This window comes from Pundamilia nyererei, unplaced genomic scaffold, assembly GCF_000239375.1.
Source record: "Pundamilia nyererei isolate P.nyererei 1_Seehausen unplaced genomic scaffold, PunNye1.0 scaffold00181, whole genome shotgun sequence".
Classification (NCBI taxonomy): Eukaryota; Metazoa; Chordata; class Actinopteri; order Cichliformes; family Cichlidae; genus Pundamilia; species Pundamilia nyererei.
Window position 1 is genome coordinate 847470 of NW_005187582.1, and position 17918 is coordinate 865387.

Below are 17918 nucleotides of genomic sequence, written 5' to 3' on the forward strand. Positions count from 1 at the left end.
TTGAGGGCTTCACCTTAATGGAAGAGCAACAAGGTGGTGGGAAGGGTTTCGCTGCTTTGTGAAAAGGCAAGTTGTTCAACAACAGAACATTTCTCAGTGTGATAAAGTAAAGAACTACATGAACTATCCTGCAGAACATTAAAGCTTTACAGAATCCACAGAAACCCATGTGCACAGTTTGAAATCTAATGCTGAGCCTCCATGCACTTATAAAGCTCCAACTGTACAACATGGATCTGACAGGACCTTATATTTTACAGAAAAGAAAGAACCCCAATGATAAGACAGTCCCCTATGGGGATACTCACTGAATCATGGGAAACGTCCCTGCATACACAGCAGCAAAGCTAGCGAATGGTTCAGGGTCACCTGACCCGTCCCTAACTATATGCTTTATCAAAAGCAGAGCGGGTCTCTGTTTCCCGAACACAAACTGGGACAACTTGACTTTACTGAGACTCCCTGAAATATATCTTATATAAGAGTAATATGAACTCTTTTCCTTTCAGTATTCTTGCTGCACAGGTTCAGGAGCGCTGTCATGAACACAGTTCGTTGTTGCACAAATCCAGGTTAAAATTCTACCACACATGCAAACCAAGAAATAAGACAACCTACATAAAAACAATCTAGAAATACAGCTGATCCTGGCCTAAAGGTAATTCATGAAGTGTAGCAAAGGAGGAAAGTGACCTGAAAATCAAGCAGGCTTTCTTCTCTGAGCTAAAGAGGAGCGGGACCTTCCGGGTTTCTACCAGTGCACAATCCGTCATGGTGTGGGTGCACAGGTCCACATAACATTGATAAATGCATATTCATGAAAGCCCCATAAGCTAACATAAGCTGCTATTAATGTGATGTGTTCTTAGCAAAGGACTTGCTTATTTCAGACAGATAATGCCAAAACCTCATTCTGCACATACTCTAACCTGCACCTCAGACCTGTCCCCCACTGGGAGCGTTTGGAAGTAACATTAAGTAAAGTATGGATGTATGGAAACAGGACTGCTTTCAACAGGTCTGTGGTTCTATGATAAACAGGCCAAATACAGCTTCAAACCCAAAATCCAAAAGTAAATCACCTTTCACTAATGGAGAGCAACATAAAGGCGAATGATGCAGAATGTTCAGAGTATCATGTTGCACATTACTAAACCGAAGACAACGCCGCTGCTACCGAAGAAAAAAACTGTTCTTTAGTTCTATACTGCTGAGCAAATGAACAAATCTGGATCTCGGGCTACGTCTCAACACTGCAATGAGGCATTGAGTCCCATTGTCACTGGTGAGAAAAATCAAACATGTAGCCATGCAGTCTGCAGTGAAAGAGTGCACTGCTGCAGTAGGATGCCAGCACTGCAAACAGTCAGTAAAAAAGCTTGTAGTTCACTCACGTACATTTATTGTTTAACAGCACTGGCTCAAAGTTATTGTCCAGAGTAATATTTACACATGTCTATAGCATCTGTACAATATATGTCCAATGCTGACCTGGGACCAGCAACAACATTAAAAAAGCTCCTTACACGTTAATATGTTTCTGCGTCCTGTAACTGATTATTTCTACATTACTGTCCTTCTACTTTTTAATAAAAACAAATACAGCTACAGAAAACTCTTAATAGCTACAGTGAATCTAATTGACTGGATAAAAGCACTTCAGTGAGTATGCACAATCATCTCATGAGTAAATTCCTTTAGTTGAATGCATTACAAACTAAACTGACACTGAAAAAGGCTCAAACAGACTCCAGCTGTGCTGCTGCTCACCAGCTCTCACCTGATAGGCCACCATGTTGAGGAAGTAGTTGTAGACCCCGCTGCGGTTCATCCCCTGAGTGGCCGACATCGTGAACTGCTTTTCCTCGGCCGCCACCACCCTACATTTGGCCATGAACGTCCAGCACAAGCGGCTTCTTTTTCTAAGTGCCTACAAAGATGGCATCCTCACATCCTCAAAGAGGCCAGAACGCAGCGTCTAATGGGTTTTTAAACAAAATGAAATAAAAGGAAAGATGCACAGTCCGGCAGCTTGTTTCTGCGCGCTCTCTTATGCTGGATTAGCGGTAAATCTAGTCCAACTAGGCTCTCTGCAGATGAGACATGAGAGCTGTGTTGCTCTCAGTCCAGCCTCACAGAGGAATCAGTTGTTTTTTCGCCCATATCCTGCGTGCTTTGGCTCTGCTGCCGAGTTAGGCGCTGCCAGAAAATAGGGAGAGGTGGTGGCGAATGCCCGGTGCCCTCCCTCTCTCCCCCAGTCAGATTAGGCAGAGAGTGTGTGAGGGGAGGAGGGAGTGGGAGAGAAATGACGAAGAGGAGGAGGGGGAGGGAGAGAAGGAGGAGGTCAACAGGGATCATGTGCCAGTCCCATCTGTCCCTTTCCATTCCATATTCCCAGCATTGCACAAAATCCACAGCACAATGAGATTGGGCATGTTTAATCCAGATTTGGAAAATTAAACAATTATCCTGTGTGACTTCTGGAAGCTTGACTCGCCGTTTTCTCCGAGACCTGGGCCAAGTCTGAGAGAGAGAGGCCCACATCCGTAATCCCAACGAGTTTTCGTGATTGCACTACGACCCAGAAATGTTAAAGCAGGACGCGCTGGACGGCTTTCTGCCGTTGATGGGTCAACAACGGCATCGGTACATGTGCTTAATGATAAACAGGCCAATGGATTTGGAAGGCCTCTAATGGGAGAGTAATAAGGTATTAGGCAAAAATGAACAAAAGACAATATATTTATTATTAAGTTACCCAGACAGTGTGTGTGTGATGTTGGGATGGACTGCTCAGCAATCATTTAAAGGACTTACAGCTCCACAATCCAAGCTGCTGCACTCTGCAGCTCCATGAACTGTTAGTATTTTTCTTTGTGCTTTTATTTGATGAGTTTCTGTGTAAAATGATATCAAATATCGAATATCGCATGATAAAAGCCGATTATGCTCGTGGGGGGAAACCATACCCTGCAAGTTCAGCTTTCCCATTGCAAAGCTGCTACACTCCTCGTCGCCAGCTCTGTTCTACAATCTGACATTTGTGAAAACAGTCCATGAATTCCTCAAAGGGACAAAGCTGGTCAGTACTGAGGTGTAAAAGCTACTTGGAGCTGGATATGTGCTAAAACACTCTTCTGTGTTGCACAGCGGCAGGGAAACGAGACGACGGCAGCGGCTGAAAAGCGCTGAGTGCATGAGGAGAGAGTCAGATTAGATCTGGGTTAGTGTGCAGGGTGGCGCACTGGGATAATCCCATCGCTGTTCCAGCCCTCCTCTCAGACAGGATGACCTTCACCAGCGCAGGCACAGCATTATTGCAGCCTGTTACTCTGAGTGAAACCTTCTACTGAAGCTGCAGAGATTCTCCAATGTGCAGCATGTTTAGGAAATAATACACAGCAGTCTGTGCTCCCGTATGGAGACAAAAACCCAACAAAATAACATGTTTAGCTACAAGTTTACTTAGTTACTGCTGTGTCTGATAGATTACATGATGAAGGCCAAGTGTCCTCAGGACCCGTGGGATTTAGAGCCCCTGCTTCAGTAAACAGCCATCTGAGTACAATGCATTACAAAAACATCCAACTGTAAAAGATCACTTTGTTATTTGCAGATATATTAAACTGTCTGTTCACTGTTATGCTGATGCAAAGCAAAAGCAGAGAGTCACAATGCTGTCGTGTTCAGCTGCTTTAATGAGTTGTTCTTGGTACTGAACCTCTGTGAATGTACGCTGGAAAAAAGCAGCTTGTGCCAGGATCGTGTAGCCTCTGGAGAGGAGACACAGTCCTACCAGATTTACCTTCATGGGACTGAGCAATAAAGAAGAAGTTGAGTAAGAGGGAACATCAGAGGTTAACCTGGTTCAGGCTTGGATTTACAAAGCCAGTCAATGAAGACTCTTCCAGAATCTTCCAGCAAGTCAGTTGTAGGATTATCAGTGTGAGGCTCATGGAGACACATGGAGCTCTGTGAACATGGTGAACATGCTGACCACAGCCAGCATTACCAAGAACAAGCTCACTGCCACATATTCATTCACAGCGATTTCACAGAAAAGTACTTTTTTAACAATATACTTGAAAAGACTAGCTGACCTAAGATGCTTTGATAATGTCTATCTAGTCCCTGTATATAATACATTGTAAATAAATACAGATACACAAGACGATCAAAGAAATGTAAGATGACCAAAACGAGAAGAATAAACACTAAAGGACTGAAAGGTGATGCACGCTAGCTGTGAATGTACACAAAGACCAGGGGAGGAAACTGTGGAGGACTCAGGACACGACTGTGTTCTGCTGTCTCCCTGAGTGTGGGTGTCCCGCTCCCAGGATTCATAACCTTTCACCTGCATGCATGTTACAACTCAAAGTACTTTTATTCAAATCTATTTAGTAAAAAATCCAATAAAAATGACAGAAATGAACCAGATGATGTAACTTTGCATGTGTTTGATAACTCTCTCTTGAACCAGTAACCCACTTAGGAAAGGGATGCCAAATGCTGTCATTTTTCTGTAAAGCAAATTGACCCTGCCTTTGGGTATAAATAAAGTTACCTTGACCTTGACCTTGAGGAAGGCTTCTCCAGGCCACAAACGTCCACACTAATTTTAAGAACAAACATTGTTTGATGTCATTTCCTTAATTTCACTTTAGATTATCCCCTCCAACAAGTGTGGGTGTAAACCAGTTAGTCACTGTGACAAACACGTGTTGCTCTCAGCGCTCCGGTCGGCTGCGCAGGGTCCGGCATTCCTTGGGGCCCCTTTCACTCTTGGATAATTACTGCTGCCTTGTGGGAGAGGAGGAAGTGCCAGCGAGAACAAACAAAAGCAAATTAGAGGATGCAAATCCGTGCTTGAGTGAATGTGCTCGATCTATGGTTTCAATAGGCCTGTGCAATGACTGTTGGCTGAAATCCAAGCCTTGTTTTCATTTATCACAAAAAATTCAAAATTGATCCCTTTGTTATTATTTAGGAATCTTACAGACAAACCTGAGCGCTCTAAGCAGCGCTGGTCCTGGTGGGTAAATAAAAGCTGTGACTTTTTACCAGATTTTACAAACAATAGGAATGTTTCTACCCATAGAGACACAATGTACCCATTCATAGCTCTGACAGAACGGCGTGTTCATACTCTGAAGGATTACACAGACGACAGATTATTACACACAGCATTTTTTCTACTGACAGCTTAACTTTGGGGAAAGTGCTGCTTTCATTGGTCTAACATCAAAATCTGATGCCATCCTTTTTATTCTAGCACAGGAACATTGTGTACATACACAGTGCTCAATAATTATGTTCCTGAAAGGTGGTTTCCAATATTTACATCAATTGCCCAGTACAATTGTTTGGCTCTGTAAGGGGGGGTCACCTAAATAGAAGTACTTCTCACTGCCATCGCTCGCACTGACAACATGAACGTATACAGGCAAAGATGTATGAGGATTTAAATATGACATTACTTTGGACCTCTGACCTCTTCTTCAAGGCCAAATAAGGTCACACTTTCATAACTATGATCTACTTTTACATTTCACATCTGCTTCTCTTTCAAGTTCACACAGAAATGATTTGATCTTTAAAGGAAGTTTCGTTAAGAGAAACAGAATGAGCTGCTTAGTTAGCTAGAAATGTACTGTAGTACATAATAGACTTAAGTTATTCATGTCCAGTTATTAACAAACTAAACTAACCAATAACTTCATTGCTAATGTATTATACAAAATAAAATGGGAAATGACAAAAGCCTCCACTTTGCACTTGTTTTTACTGGAATACAAACTTCTTAAAGTACGTTTAAAAAGATCAAAGAAAACTAAACATATAAATATACAATAATATTTCCTGAAAAATAAATACTCAGAGAGTGAGCTGCCTCAGCGGCGGTCTGCACTCTCTGAGTATTTCTTGTTATATATATAAAAAATATATAATTACATAGAATCTGTTAGTCCCACTGGTTCTCAGCGCTGACTGAGTGACAATTAAGGGCAGCAGAGGTTGTATGCAACATTTTAATCCTTTTGGGAATCAGAGGAATTTCATTTCATTAGATGATTTCTATTCTTGTGTGTTTGTCAGGCTGTTTGCTTTCTGCAGAGTCTCACCTGTGGCCGAAGCCAGCGTCCTGTCATCACGTTCCTGAGGCCCTGGGTGATGAGATCTCCAAAACTGTCAAGCAGGCATCAGTCATAAAGCAGGATGAAGGGGTTGGTATGACGGGAACAATGTGTCTCTGGCCCCGGTGGCATCCCTCCAGCTGCTCGCGACCCGATGCACCTCCTGAAGGAGGAAACCACAGAGCACTGAGGTGGCTTTTCAGTCCCACTCGAGGCTGAAAGCACCAACAGGTTTCTCTTTCTTTTAATCTGATTACAGTGGTGGGTGGATTGGAAAAGCTCAAATACACAGAAGGGCTGGAAAAGTCTGGACACACAGGAAATCTGTTGCAGTGGTGGAAGAACAGGTAAACCTCTTAGAACAGACAGGAATAGAACAAAGAGGAGTACAGAGAGATTTAGTTATCCGGAGACAGACGGCACGTAATCCGGTTATTTGTTTTTGTCTCAAAAATAACAAGACAGTAAGTCATGCTATCCTTCCTCAAACATGTGGGTAGGTTTAAATATTAGTTTAGATCCAGAATTTTTAAAAATAAAATAAACAGACATTTCCTTCCCCAGCATCTCTGATGCATCAGACTGATCATCTGATCAACTGACTGTTGATGGTTTACTGGAGCCTTCCACAAACTGTTGTTTATGCTCTCTGCTGTTATCACTGTGACACATTTCTCTGCTCAGTGTCACAGGGGACCACACTGGATTTAATCGTTGTGCTGTATTTTGGATATATGGATGATCTGACTGATCATAAATATTGATCAGACTGACGACAAATTCCTTTTTCTTAAAAAAAATACAATAAAATAAATCTGGTGTCCTGTAAGACATAGTCATGGTGACCAAACGCTTACCTAAATTATGTATACACATATCCATTACAAGGTTGAGCAACATTGCAGAATCATATTTGACTACATGAAATAAAGATATAGTATCTACGGACAAATATGAATGAGTTCTTCCTCACAAACAAGTATCATGCAGTATTTTTAAACTGAACACTTTCATTTTTGTTGTTTGTATCTTATGATTTAATTAATTTTGTTGAGTTTTTTGTTATTGCTATTTTTAAAGAACTTTTTGTTTCAAGGGAGCTGGAATTTTATTTTTTAAAGCTTTCCGGTACTACCCCGTATTCCATCCGATAGTTCTAGGAACCGTCCTCTTTGTTCCGGCGTTACTCGAGCAAACATGGCGGCGGAAGGAGATGTCGATTTGGACTTGGAAGCCGAGGAAAACTGCACCGGGAAGCCGGCAGAGAAGCCTCGGAAACATGACAGCGGGGCCGCTGATTTGGAGCGAGTGACAGACTACGCGGAGGAGAAGGAAATCTCCAGCTCTGATTTAGAAACGGTGAGAGCAGCGGGCTAACGTTAGCACCGGAAACATGCGGTCCGTGCTGCCGTTTCCCGCACAGCATCACTGACACAGAACCAAGTCTAGTGTGTTTGGTGTGTATCTTGTGTTTTATACACACTTGATCTGCACGAGTTTTGCCTGTTTTCATGCTAGTAGCTAACGTTTGCGCAATTATGTAACGTGAGTGATAAACTCGGTAACTAATTGCTTCGTGGCTCGCCAGGTAAATCCGCACACTGGTTTTCTTTAAAACAAGTAAAATATGTTTTTAAAAAAAAGACACGACAGCCTCACAGCTGAGACAGAGCATGCTGCACATAGAAGAGCAGCGTTATAGAGAGCGCACATGTCCTGTCAGGCTTCTGTTTTTAAATGTCTCTCATTAGCTCCGGTATGAAAAACGAAAACCTTTCAAACGTTAGGGACGTAATCACAATCCCCTAAAGTTGATTCTGTCCATCTGCACGTGGGAGAAACGTTTTGTCACTCATCCAGGTAACTTCCTCATTCTCAGCTGACTGCAGGTTTCAACCTTTTGGGGATTTCCTTCCCTGGATGATTGAGCGACGTAATCACAACTTTAAAGTAATTGCTCTCCCATTATGAGGCACATCTAGTAATCAAATAGGGTTTACCTCACTGATGCCTGCATCAGAAAATAGTAAAATGCTGCCTGACATCATTTTCCAAGCCCACTCCACCGCAGCGCCTCCTGAAGACCTTCAGGTTATATTTCGACCTAAAGGAAAAAATTAACTACTGCAAACTAACTCACGATATGATAGAGCAGCACGGAGTGAGACCAGAGGAGTATTTCAGTTTTTCTCACCTTGAAACCTTGTTTCTTGACAAAATACCAATAATTAACGCCTTTTGGATAAATGCACATTTTAATATTCATTCGTAAACATTGTGTGTGGCACACACAAATATTTGTGGTGCTTCCTAATGAGTGGTGACGTGACTAGATTATTCCCATCATTTGTGCGACCGTCTGTTGGTGTTTGAGTCATGAAATGTGTACGCACTGTACACTTTGAGTTGTGAGCAGGACTTTATTTACTTGTAACATTTACTATTTTAAAAAAAAATCATTAATTTGTGAGACAAAATGCTTGGACGTGTAGAACAGAGATTGTCTGGGTTGCGACATTCTTCATGTTTGACACATAGGAAGGTGAAAACCATATAAATGCTATAAACAGAGTTTCCTGTCACAGGCCATGTCAGTGATTGGAGACAGAAGGTCGCGGGAACAGAAAGCCAAGCAGGAGAGGTAAGAGCAGCTTCATCTGTAACTGAAGTGTTGGCTCCTTGTTGCCTCAGTCACTGTAAAAGACCCAGGAGAGTCCCGATGTTTTATTTATTCCTGCTTTCAGAGAAAAGGAGTTGGCCAAAGTCACCATCAAGAGAGAGGACGTAGAGCTAATTGTAAGTTGTTGTTTTTAATTATTATATTATTTATTTTACTCTTTTTCTGTATTAATCCATTTAGCTGTTATACAACCACACAAATGCCGGTTCACTACATGGTCTAAAGCATAGGTGTCAAACTCTGGCCCGCAGCCTAATTACATTTGGCCCGCGAAGCCATACCAAATTACTATTAGAGCTGGCCTACTGGTATTATACAGCGAATATATATATTGTTTAGTATTAAGCTTTGCTTGTTCCAAATTCAGTTTTTCAGCAAAACTTGTTTGAGTCCATAAGAAAAGATTCATTTTTATATCTGGAGGAAGATTTGTTTTTAAATAAATATTAATGTTAGCCCGCGACTTGTTCCAGTTTTGAATTTTGGCCCACTGTGTATTTGAGTTTGACACCCCTGGTCTAAAGTATGTGGACACTAACGCCGTGTGACCCAAACCCAAAAAGTTGATTCCATTTTTTAGTTGTGGTGAAAATGATAAATATGAGCATCTTGGACCAGAATCAAAAACACTTCTATTGATAATTGACAAAAATCAGATCTCAGCGATCTGAAAGTAGCAGAATTCCTAAAAGCTTCACTTGAAACGATTAGAACTGGAATTCCTTTCCTTTGATTTCCCAGGTGATCGCAGCGTATGAGCCTGGCTCTACAGTGGAGTAGTTCCTTCACAGTCACTACATGTGTGCACATATGACTTATGTTACCTTATTAAGTCCCGACTATTATTGTAAATTGGTGATCTAAAAATAAAATTCAAGTTGGACCAGTGCTGTCTAACGTTTGTTGATTGGAGCGTTGGTAATGGAAACTTATCAAATATTAAACCTACGTTCTTAAATTACATCAGTGTGTTACAGAAGGAATCGTCCTGAGCCAAACTGTAGTTTTTATAAAACCAGTTGTCTTTACGCTTCTTTTGGTGTCCAGATGTCTGAGATGGAGATTTCGAGGGCCGTGGCTGAGCGCAGTCTGAGGGAACACATGGGAAACGTGGTGGAAGCTCTGGTGGCTCTGACCAACTGAACAAACATGACTGACACTGGACTGCTTCATTAGGCTCATCGGTCACGCTGGGTGGTTAAACTGTCATGGTGTTACCTTGACAGTTGTTTTTGTGTTTTTGTTTTTTAAATAAAAGTTGACATTTGGCTTCTTTCATGTCCATTTATGAAAAAAGAAAACACACTGCTTTATTGAAATAGTCATCAAACATCAGTAAACAACACCGAGGAAAAAGGAACGAGTCAGTGGGAGACTGTGTGTACTAAATGTTGAATTTACAAAATTACATAAGCCATCGTCCAATGACATAGAAACCTCTTTTTGATGGTTTTACAGCTGAAATCCCACCAGCTGCATCTCCTGTAGATTTCATGGAGCCAGCAGTCCATCTGCTGATTTCCTTCCACGTCACAGTCCAGAAAAACAGACCATCAGGCTGCAGCTCAGTCTCTCAAAGTCTTTACAGCTGCACCGTGGGCCTGCTCATATCCTCTTCATGTGCATCTTAAGTCTTCCTCTTCTTCACGGTGGGCCGGTCAAACACGTCCCTCACGCCTGCTGCCTTCTGCTTGAAGAACTTGGTGTTCTGAGCGCTCTCTTGAGCCCAGGCAGAGTCGAACGACGTGGTGTCCTGGTCCACCAGGTGGGTGTACTTTGTGCGTCCAGACCGACCAAAGTTTTTCACCTTTGCAGGAAACACAAACCAGAAAAGATCAGAGAGCCCCGTGATTGAAGAGAAAAAGAAACTATTTTTTTCTATTGCCTGAATAAGATGCACTGTTATTGTCTCTACTGCTCTGTGCAGCACAAGAGGTTCTCTCAGCTGTCAGCACATGTGAGAAGAAGTCAGTGGAAACAGCAGCAGGTCAAAGACGACTGTTTAGTCATTAAAGCTTCAAAACAAGTACTGATTTATGAAAACGCACAAATAAACAGATGCAGATTAACAATAAATATCTGCAAGTAAGCAGATCCAAGCTAGCTGGAGTGCTGAAACACCCGCAGCACACAAGGACATTTAATTTCACAACATAGCCGTCCAAATGTTCAGAACAACAAGACACAAATGTAAAAACATGGTTAAGTGTTTACATCCTCCTCTCCAAGGTTCCAACTAGATCTCCTGAGAAACAGCACAAACACCTGAAAACCATTTAACCTTATTTTTCATATGAACACAACGCTGTTATAACAATGTTCCGTGAAACAGTCCAGGCTACGATGAAGATGAGGAAAAAGCAAACGCCACTGACCTGCATAACTTTGGGTAGGATGGTTTTGTTGAAGTGATCCTCCAGAGTAGGTGCACTGAAATCTCTCTTGTACACATCCTCCTCCTCGTCCTGCAAAAGAAAAACATCCTGACACTTAGACTTATCGCTGACATCATCAGCTAATATCCTGCAGCTTGGATCAATGTTCCAGGGATGAGCCAGAAGGTCAGAGATGTTACGACTATAAAAGTGTTTTGGTGTAAAAAAAAAAAAAGTCAGGACATTTTAAAAAGCTCACTGATACAAGAGTTTGCTGTTGAGGACAAAACAGTACAGGCCTGGTGCTTGTTTAAAGTTCACATCCACAAGGATTACATGCATCTCCTGCACTGTGTGGGGTGCATATATCCTGCTTTTTTTCCAGACAGTACCACCAGCCCACTGAAGCTCAGCATCCCTGTGTGCACGCACATAACATACACAAAATATCCAACATGTACTCAACTTTACTGAAAATCATTTTATCATCTGTCTCTGGTTGATTAAACTAAACTACAGTCACCTGACCTTTGGCACACAAATCCAAATTAATTCATTTCTAGGTGAACTAACTCAGCTTTACTCAACTACATGCAGGTAAATGCACAGAAAGTATTTGGTGCAAAGAGATCCTCCTCAAATAGTTTGATTAAAAAATACAAGAAAAGGGGGATGGAAATCAAGAAATTCATTCAAAGGCAAGTCATATAATGAGAAATTAAAGTATTATTGCTTTGCTACATGTAACAAATGTTTTAGGTTCTTAGGAGAAACTCAACAGAAAAGCCCTGGGTCAAGCTGGGACATTTGGGGGAAGCTCAGTTAGATAGTGCAGCTAGACTGAAGCACTGTGGTGACTCACCATGAAGAAGGCTCCTCTGTGGTAGTACTTCTGGAGGAACTTGTATTTGCCTTTGGTGGCTTTGTTGGTGACGAGCTTGCCGTTGTTGCGCAGCTCGGCCCTACGCTCCTCCTCAGTCAAGCTGTGGAATCTCTCGATTTCAGACTTCTCCTTCTCGAAGCTGAGAACAAACAACACTCATGATCTCTTCTCTGGATGTTCCTTTATCACAAATTCATTTTCAGTCACTCAAACTGGTGTTTACTTACGCTTCTCGTGCCTCTCTGTCCCTTTTGATGCGCTTCAGCTCTCTGACCTTCCAGGCTTCGTATTCCTCCTCCTCGTTCTCTCCATCGGTGTCCAGAGCGTCCAGAGCAGCCAGCGTGCGCCGGTTCTCCTCAAACTCCTTCTTGGCCTCTTCCTCCACGATCTTGAGGGTATAGCGCCGTCGCTCCTCCGCCTGCCTCTTCGCTTCGGCCTCCAACTCTCTCTGCCTCTGCTCCTCTGCTTCACGCTCTGCCACTGTGACTCTCTCTTTTCTGTGGAGAAAACAGTTCATGTGCTCATTAATGTTAAGGGCCTGGTATTCAGGCCGGTGTTGTTGTGATCTGCTTCCATCTAAAACACAAAGCGCACTGCAGCTTTAACAGGAATAAAGTGTTCAGGAGTTACTTTGACAGAAACGTTCTGCTCTGCTCGAGCTCTTTCCAAACACATTTTTGAGTGTGAACAGCTCCAGACTGTACTGTATGTTTCCAAATGACATGACTGTTCTGGATAAATGAGACACAGCACACTTGATAAAAGACTCATCATTCACTCATGTTTTCTCCATGCTGTTAATTTTCGTTCCTTCAGTAATGCAAGCAGACACTTCTTGTGTGTCTTGATCTGTCAACATTCTGCACAGAAAACTGACCGTCGCATGTCTGCGACTGATAAATACGGTCTTTGGATTTACGTTGTTCTACAAACTTTCATCTCGTACTTGCGGATGAAGACAGGTTTGAGCCGCGGCTCTGCTTCGTCCTCGCTGTCGGTGTATTCCTCGTATTCAGACTCCATCTCCGACTCGTCTCCTGATTTCCCCTCTTCCTCCACCTCCATGACCTCCATCTCTTCATTCTTTCTATCCAAGGCTCGCTGACGCATCATTGCTCGCCTCCTCTCGATTTCCTGTAAGTGACCAGAAGAAAAGAAACATGTCTTAGTACAAACAGGTGAAGAAAAAAAAAACTGACAAATTTAAGCTTTGAGGCACCTCATCATCCACTTCTTCTTCCTCCTCCTCTTCATCTTCACTGCTCTCCTCTCGCTGTGGGTGCCACGTGCCTTCATCAGAGTCTTCACTGCTCTCAACCACAACTTCAGGCTCTGCTATCTGTCTGTGTCTTGCAAGCCTGAGGACAAACAGGCACAAATCATGTTCACGTCAGCTTTCCAACACAATCGTTTTGGTGAACTTGAATCAGATTGTAAACGCTGGGCGCCACCTCTCTTCCACGTCCTCAGAGACACGGTTTAGCAAACGCCTGAGACGTGGATCAGAGACGTCCTCCTCCTCCAACTCCACCTCTGGCTCCATTTCTTTTCCCTTCTTCACAAACTGGAAGTCTTCTTCTTCTTCATCAGACGACTCCATCGGCGCGTAGTCAGGGCGTTTACCCGACACATACCTTTTCACCTTCACCTTCTCCATGGAGAGTTCACCTGGCACACAGAGACACACAATCCTCTTAATCACACTTGAACCTACGTAAAGTTTTCCGATTAGGAATACCAGCTCAGCAGAACCACAAATAATACCAACTTTGCAGTTTCTCATTTTAATGTTTAGCTAAGACCAAGTCATAAATATCATTACTGCTAAATAAATCATTCCATGACAAACCGATCACTAGAAAACTGCTCGACATAATGATTTAATACCTTTCTCACAGGACATGCAAATCATAAAAAGTCATCTTAAAAGTACCTAAACCTGAATTGATTTAATATTATACAATACTGGTAACCCCAAATGAATGATTACACAGTTTGTTTTTCAGTTATTATTTAAGTCACTTCTAATATCCAATTTCTTTGTATGTAGCAAATCTAGTAAAAACCTTTAAAAAAATACTTTTATTAATCAATGAATCCACTGACATGAAGCATAATTTTAATTCAGAACAATTTTCTTCTTCTGCTAAGTAAGAAATAAATCCACCTTTTCTTAAGCACACGTGACATCAAACTGAGTGTATTTACATGTATATATTAGTGCTATTTCTTACATTTGTAAACTCTGCAACATATTGTATTATTTAATTCGTTTAGTCTGTTGCTGTCTTGGAGCAACTGTAACCCACATAATTTCCTTGGGGAGTAATAAAGTATTCTGATTCCGACTTTGGGGTCACTGGTCTTTAAGTAACTGCAATGCCTGACAGTGCTGGTGTCTGTGTATTTACGTCCTCACTGGCTTCAGGCCGCTCGCAACACACTGATGCGGACAGTTTTTTCTACTCTTGACTCTGTATTATGTCACACAGAGGAAATATCCCCAACTGGGTCATGTCACCTGCTCTAAAAACCTTCTGTTTAGGAAGACCAGCCAATGAAAACCTTTGGCTTAAAGACGGAGCTCGTTTAACACGGAGTGGACTGAGAGTTAATCTGAAGTGTAAATCGTGCAAACCACAAACTGAGGCACCCCGCAATAAAAACGTGGCTCTTTTTTAATGCAACTCCACTCTGAGGCCGCAGGTAGTGCAGGATCCCATCAGGTTTATTGAGACCCGTTATCCAACTACAACACGACAGATATGTAGACGAAGATAATTTTGTAACATGTTCCGTCAATTCTTAAATTGTTACAGCCAGGACACTAATGTTATTAAATTAAGTAAAAAAAAAAAAGAAGAAAGTACAGTCCAATTTTTTCCAGCATATATCTTCGTACATAAATTTACTATCAGCTTTGCTACTCCAGCTAGCTAGCTTAGCACGCAGCTAACACCCTGCTTGCTAACCGCACAAGCTCACCTTTTTCATTCCGGACCGGCACGGCTCCGGCCGTGGACTGGATCGGTGGAAGCTTCATGTTTAGGGCTTCGCGACTAGACATGACCGCCCGGTCGACGATATGCAACCGTACAAAGATTAAAAAATGAGTATTTCACTTTAACAAAACGAATTCCTCGTCGTCGCTCAAATCAAACGGAAGTTCGACACAGTCGGCGAACGGACAGGAAGTAAATTTGCTCCGACAGTTCTTCCGCCGGTAAGCGGTGACTGTGTACATTTCACTTTAATACAGAAGATAGGAAGTATTTGGTTTACACAGGAAATATGTTTCCGAAAAACGAAAAGTTAACTTTCTAAAACAGGGAAGGGTGAAAGTGAATGTTAATATTCTGAAACGTTTTAGTGTAACATCGCCCTCTGCAGGCTGCTGAGCTAAACACATTCATTCTTTTTATACGAATAAATCAAATTATTTATTGTTTTCTTGGTTAAAAAGTAGAATAATTTCAAATAATCCCATGTTTTAAATGTGGACATGTAACATGTACAGGAGTCACTAAAACTCTTAAATCATCTTTAATGAAGTAGTTATCAGGTCGCTTCAAGAGAAAAAATGCAAATGACCTACATCTCCTTGTTGTTTTATATTAGCTTATTTATTTTCTGTTAAAGAAAATTACTGAGCATCCTGGCTTTCTTCAATGGATTCAAATATAACCAATAACATGTATAGTGAAAAACACGTTGTGCCAAATTGTTTGCTTTGTGTAATGCAGTCCTGCAAATGTGTGTTATATCTAAATAGGTTTTTTTTTTTTGTTGGTTTTTTTTTTTTAAACGCACCATCACAGTCCACAAGCTACAATTACCAAATGGGGAGTAGTATCTTTTACTTTTTCACTATTACTAAACACCACAACATCAGACACTCGGGGATTCAACTAGCCTGCAAAAACATTACAAACAGAACAGAAAACTAAAGGACACTGTAATGTACATGAAATTTGATTTATTTTGAATATTTACAAACAAAAAGCATTTTATTTGCATTCGAAATAGCCCATTCTCCACTGTGTTGTGGCCCTCCTGTCAGAGCTGGACTCCTCTCTCTTTGAAGAGTTCCTCTAGCTTCTTCTCCAGAGCCAAGTTGGTTCCTTTCAGGCAATTCACCACCTCAAAGGCCCACAGGAAATACTCCTGCACTCGCTCAGCTGTCCAACCTGCCAAGCACATTCAGAAACATAACTGAACAACGTTTGTTATGTTGTCTTTTGCACTTCTGCCAAATAAATAAAGTGTTCCAAAGCATTTCATCCTCTTCATTTTTAATTTTTATTTATTTATTTATTTTTACACAGCATCCCATTTATTTTAGGAAACAGCACTGTGTCCAGAGACGTACTGACCAACAGGAGTGCAGCGGTTCAGATCCCTCAGGTTGTACAGTTTATCAGCCAGTTTAACCAGCTTGGCCTGTTGGCTGCAGTGAGGTGCGTGTTCCACCTGTAGACGCTTCCTCTCCTGCTTGGGCAGGCTCTTGTCATCTGTCACCTCCTGAACAATGCGAGCCACAGTTACACCAAATTTAGCTTCCAGCTCTGCGGGGGTGGTGTCGGTGTCTTCGACTGTGTCATGAAGCAGGGCGGCCTGCAGGGCAGGAGGAAGCACACAGGATTACTGATGCGAGAATACATGCACGTGACTGTGACTAACAGGTAACAACTGATAACTCACCTGCAAAACCTCGATATCTGTGACGCCCCCTTCGTGGCTGAGGATTCTCGCTACTCCTTAAAAGCACACACAGAGAGCTGTGAGTAAACAAGACTGTAAACAAGAACCTTCACTGTTTCCAGACTGCTAAGAGAAGTCACTTATAGAACAAGAAAACTCATTTATAATCAGACATTTCCTCTCTGAAGAGCTCCTCCAGCACTTTAAGTTTCTACATTCAGTAAAAGGACTAGATGTTACAGTCCCTGATAATGCATTGCTTTAAATGGAGAGAATCTTGAGGGATGGCTGTTATGAGGAAAGCCCAGAAACTTTGCCAGCAGCACACATCGTTATTCCTCAACTTTAGGTCTTTTACCAACGCTAATCTGCCATTTTTAACTCCTTGGTTAGGTTTAGGGATTAGAGATCTGATCTACATTTTCATATTAAAATTTGGGACACATCGTCAGTAGTGGACCTGGGATTCATCGGGTGTTTTGGCCATTATCACTAGACACCCTCATCCAAGGAGGCCCTGCCAGGGTTGATTCAGCCCTGGAGTGTGTCACTGGTTTATGTTAACATTGTAATTTCTCTTCTTCTTTCTTCTGTTTAGGTTTCTATGGTTTATTTTTCTATCTAATCATTGCAACTAAAAACTAATACTTACCTCTTTAGCATTTATGGAGCCTCACTTCTTCAAAGGGATAGAAAAGGTGATAGAGAGAAGTAAGACAAAAGGGACAAGACAGGAGTAAGCAGAGAGGAGAGCCGGAAGGGGGGGGCGCCTGATCTGGCTTCCCACACCTCCCCGCCGGATCGGGCTGTACACTCTACCTCCCCACTATAACATAGCTCATAGGTCTCATTTGTAAGTAGGAAAATAAAACTCAAACAGAACAAGCAGACGAACCATCAGAAACTTCCTTTACACACAGGGACACAAGGAGGGAGCTTAATCACTGGCTGCCCATCTATGGTGCTCCTTGCTAACACCACGATAAACAAATCCACTGAACTGTCGTTTCAAAAGATATTTTGAAACAATCACTAGCTCCTCTTTTGCATAATAAAGCAGAATGTCTGAAGAAATGTAAAAATACGAATTTGGGGGGGAAAGGTAAAAAAATAAATAAAAGCAAAGACAATATAATAAAAAT

General features: G+C 41.9%; 4 protein-coding genes across 6 annotated transcripts in view; 1 reads left to right on the forward strand and 3 right to left on the reverse strand.

Moving 5' to 3' along the window:
• serinc4 (serine incorporator 4) overlaps positions 1-6396 on the reverse strand; it is a 39593-nt gene extending 33197 nt beyond the window's left edge. Inside the window, exon 1 of one of the 3 annotated variants that reach the window (XM_005746687.2) lies at positions 6126-6396. In XM_005746687.2, the coding sequence (XP_005746744.1) occupies positions 6126-6152 (27 nt within the window). In that variant the 5' untranslated portion in view covers positions 6153-6396. Of the gene's footprint in view, positions 1-1770; positions 2246-6125 lie in introns of those variants that run through there. The other 2 variants (XM_005746686.2, XM_013914252.1) reach the window with 2 other exon arrangements.
• An 881-nt stretch (positions 6397-7277) lies between these two features.
• hypk (huntingtin interacting protein K) lies at positions 7278-10085 on the forward strand. Its single transcript, XM_005746688.2, has 4 exons — positions 7278-7496; positions 8723-8778; positions 8882-8933; positions 9865-10085. The coding sequence occupies exons 1-4, from the start codon at positions 7335-7337 to the stop codon at positions 9958-9960; spliced, it is 366 nt and encodes a 121-aa protein (XP_005746745.1). The 5' UTR covers positions 7278-7334; the 3' UTR covers positions 9961-10085.
• Positions 10086-10097: 12 nt separating this feature from the next.
• mfap1 (microfibril associated protein 1) lies at positions 10098-15300 on the reverse strand. The gene is made up of 8 exons (XM_005746696.2): positions 15061-15300; positions 13527-13743; positions 13295-13433; positions 13022-13209; positions 12303-12572; positions 12055-12214; positions 11193-11282; positions 10098-10624 (listed from the first exon to the last, which is right to left on the reverse strand). Exons 1-8 carry the CDS (start codon positions 15140-15142, stop codon positions 10445-10447), a joined length of 1326 nt encoding a protein of 441 aa, XP_005746753.1. The 5' UTR covers positions 15143-15300; the 3' UTR covers positions 10098-10444.
• A 740-nt stretch (positions 15301-16040) lies between these two features.
• Positions 16041-17918, reverse strand: part of hddc3 (HD domain containing 3) — a 3644-nt gene continuing 1766 nt past the window's right edge. Inside the window, exons 2-4 of the mRNA XM_005746695.2 lie at positions 16777-16832; positions 16449-16689; positions 16041-16262 (exon numbers count right to left, since the gene is read on the reverse strand). Of these exons, the coding sequence (XP_005746752.1) occupies positions 16132-16262; positions 16449-16689; positions 16777-16832 (428 nt within the window). The 3' untranslated portion in view covers positions 16041-16131. The remainder of the gene's footprint in view (positions 16263-16448; positions 16690-16776; positions 16833-17918) is intronic.

Bases quoted from the DNA above. Each gene is read 5' to 3' on its own strand.
- hypk (XM_005746688.2), top strand. From the start codon at position 7,335: ATGGCGGCGGAAGGAGATGTCGATTTGGACTTGGAAGCCGAGGAAAAC. The intron at 8,779-8,881 runs GTAAGAGCAGCT...TCCTGCTTTCAG, and splicing joins CAGAAAGCCAAGCAGGAGAG to AGAAAAGGAGTTGGCCAAAG. The intron at 8,934-9,864 runs GTAAGTTGTTGT...TTTGGTGTCCAG, and splicing joins GAGAGGACGTAGAGCTAATT to ATGTCTGAGATGGAGATTTC.
- mfap1 (XM_005746696.2), bottom strand. From the start codon at position 15,142: ATGTCTAGTCGCGAAGCCCTAAACATGAAGCTTCCACCGATCCAGTCC. The intron at 13,434-13,526 runs GTGGCGCCCAGC...GTTTGTCCTCAG, and splicing joins TCTGAGGACGTGGAAGAGAG to GCTTGCAAGACACAGACAGA. The intron at 12,215-12,302 runs GTAAGTAAACAC...GTTTGTTCTCAG, and splicing joins GACAGAGAGGCACGAGAAGC to CTTCGAGAAGGAGAAGTCTG.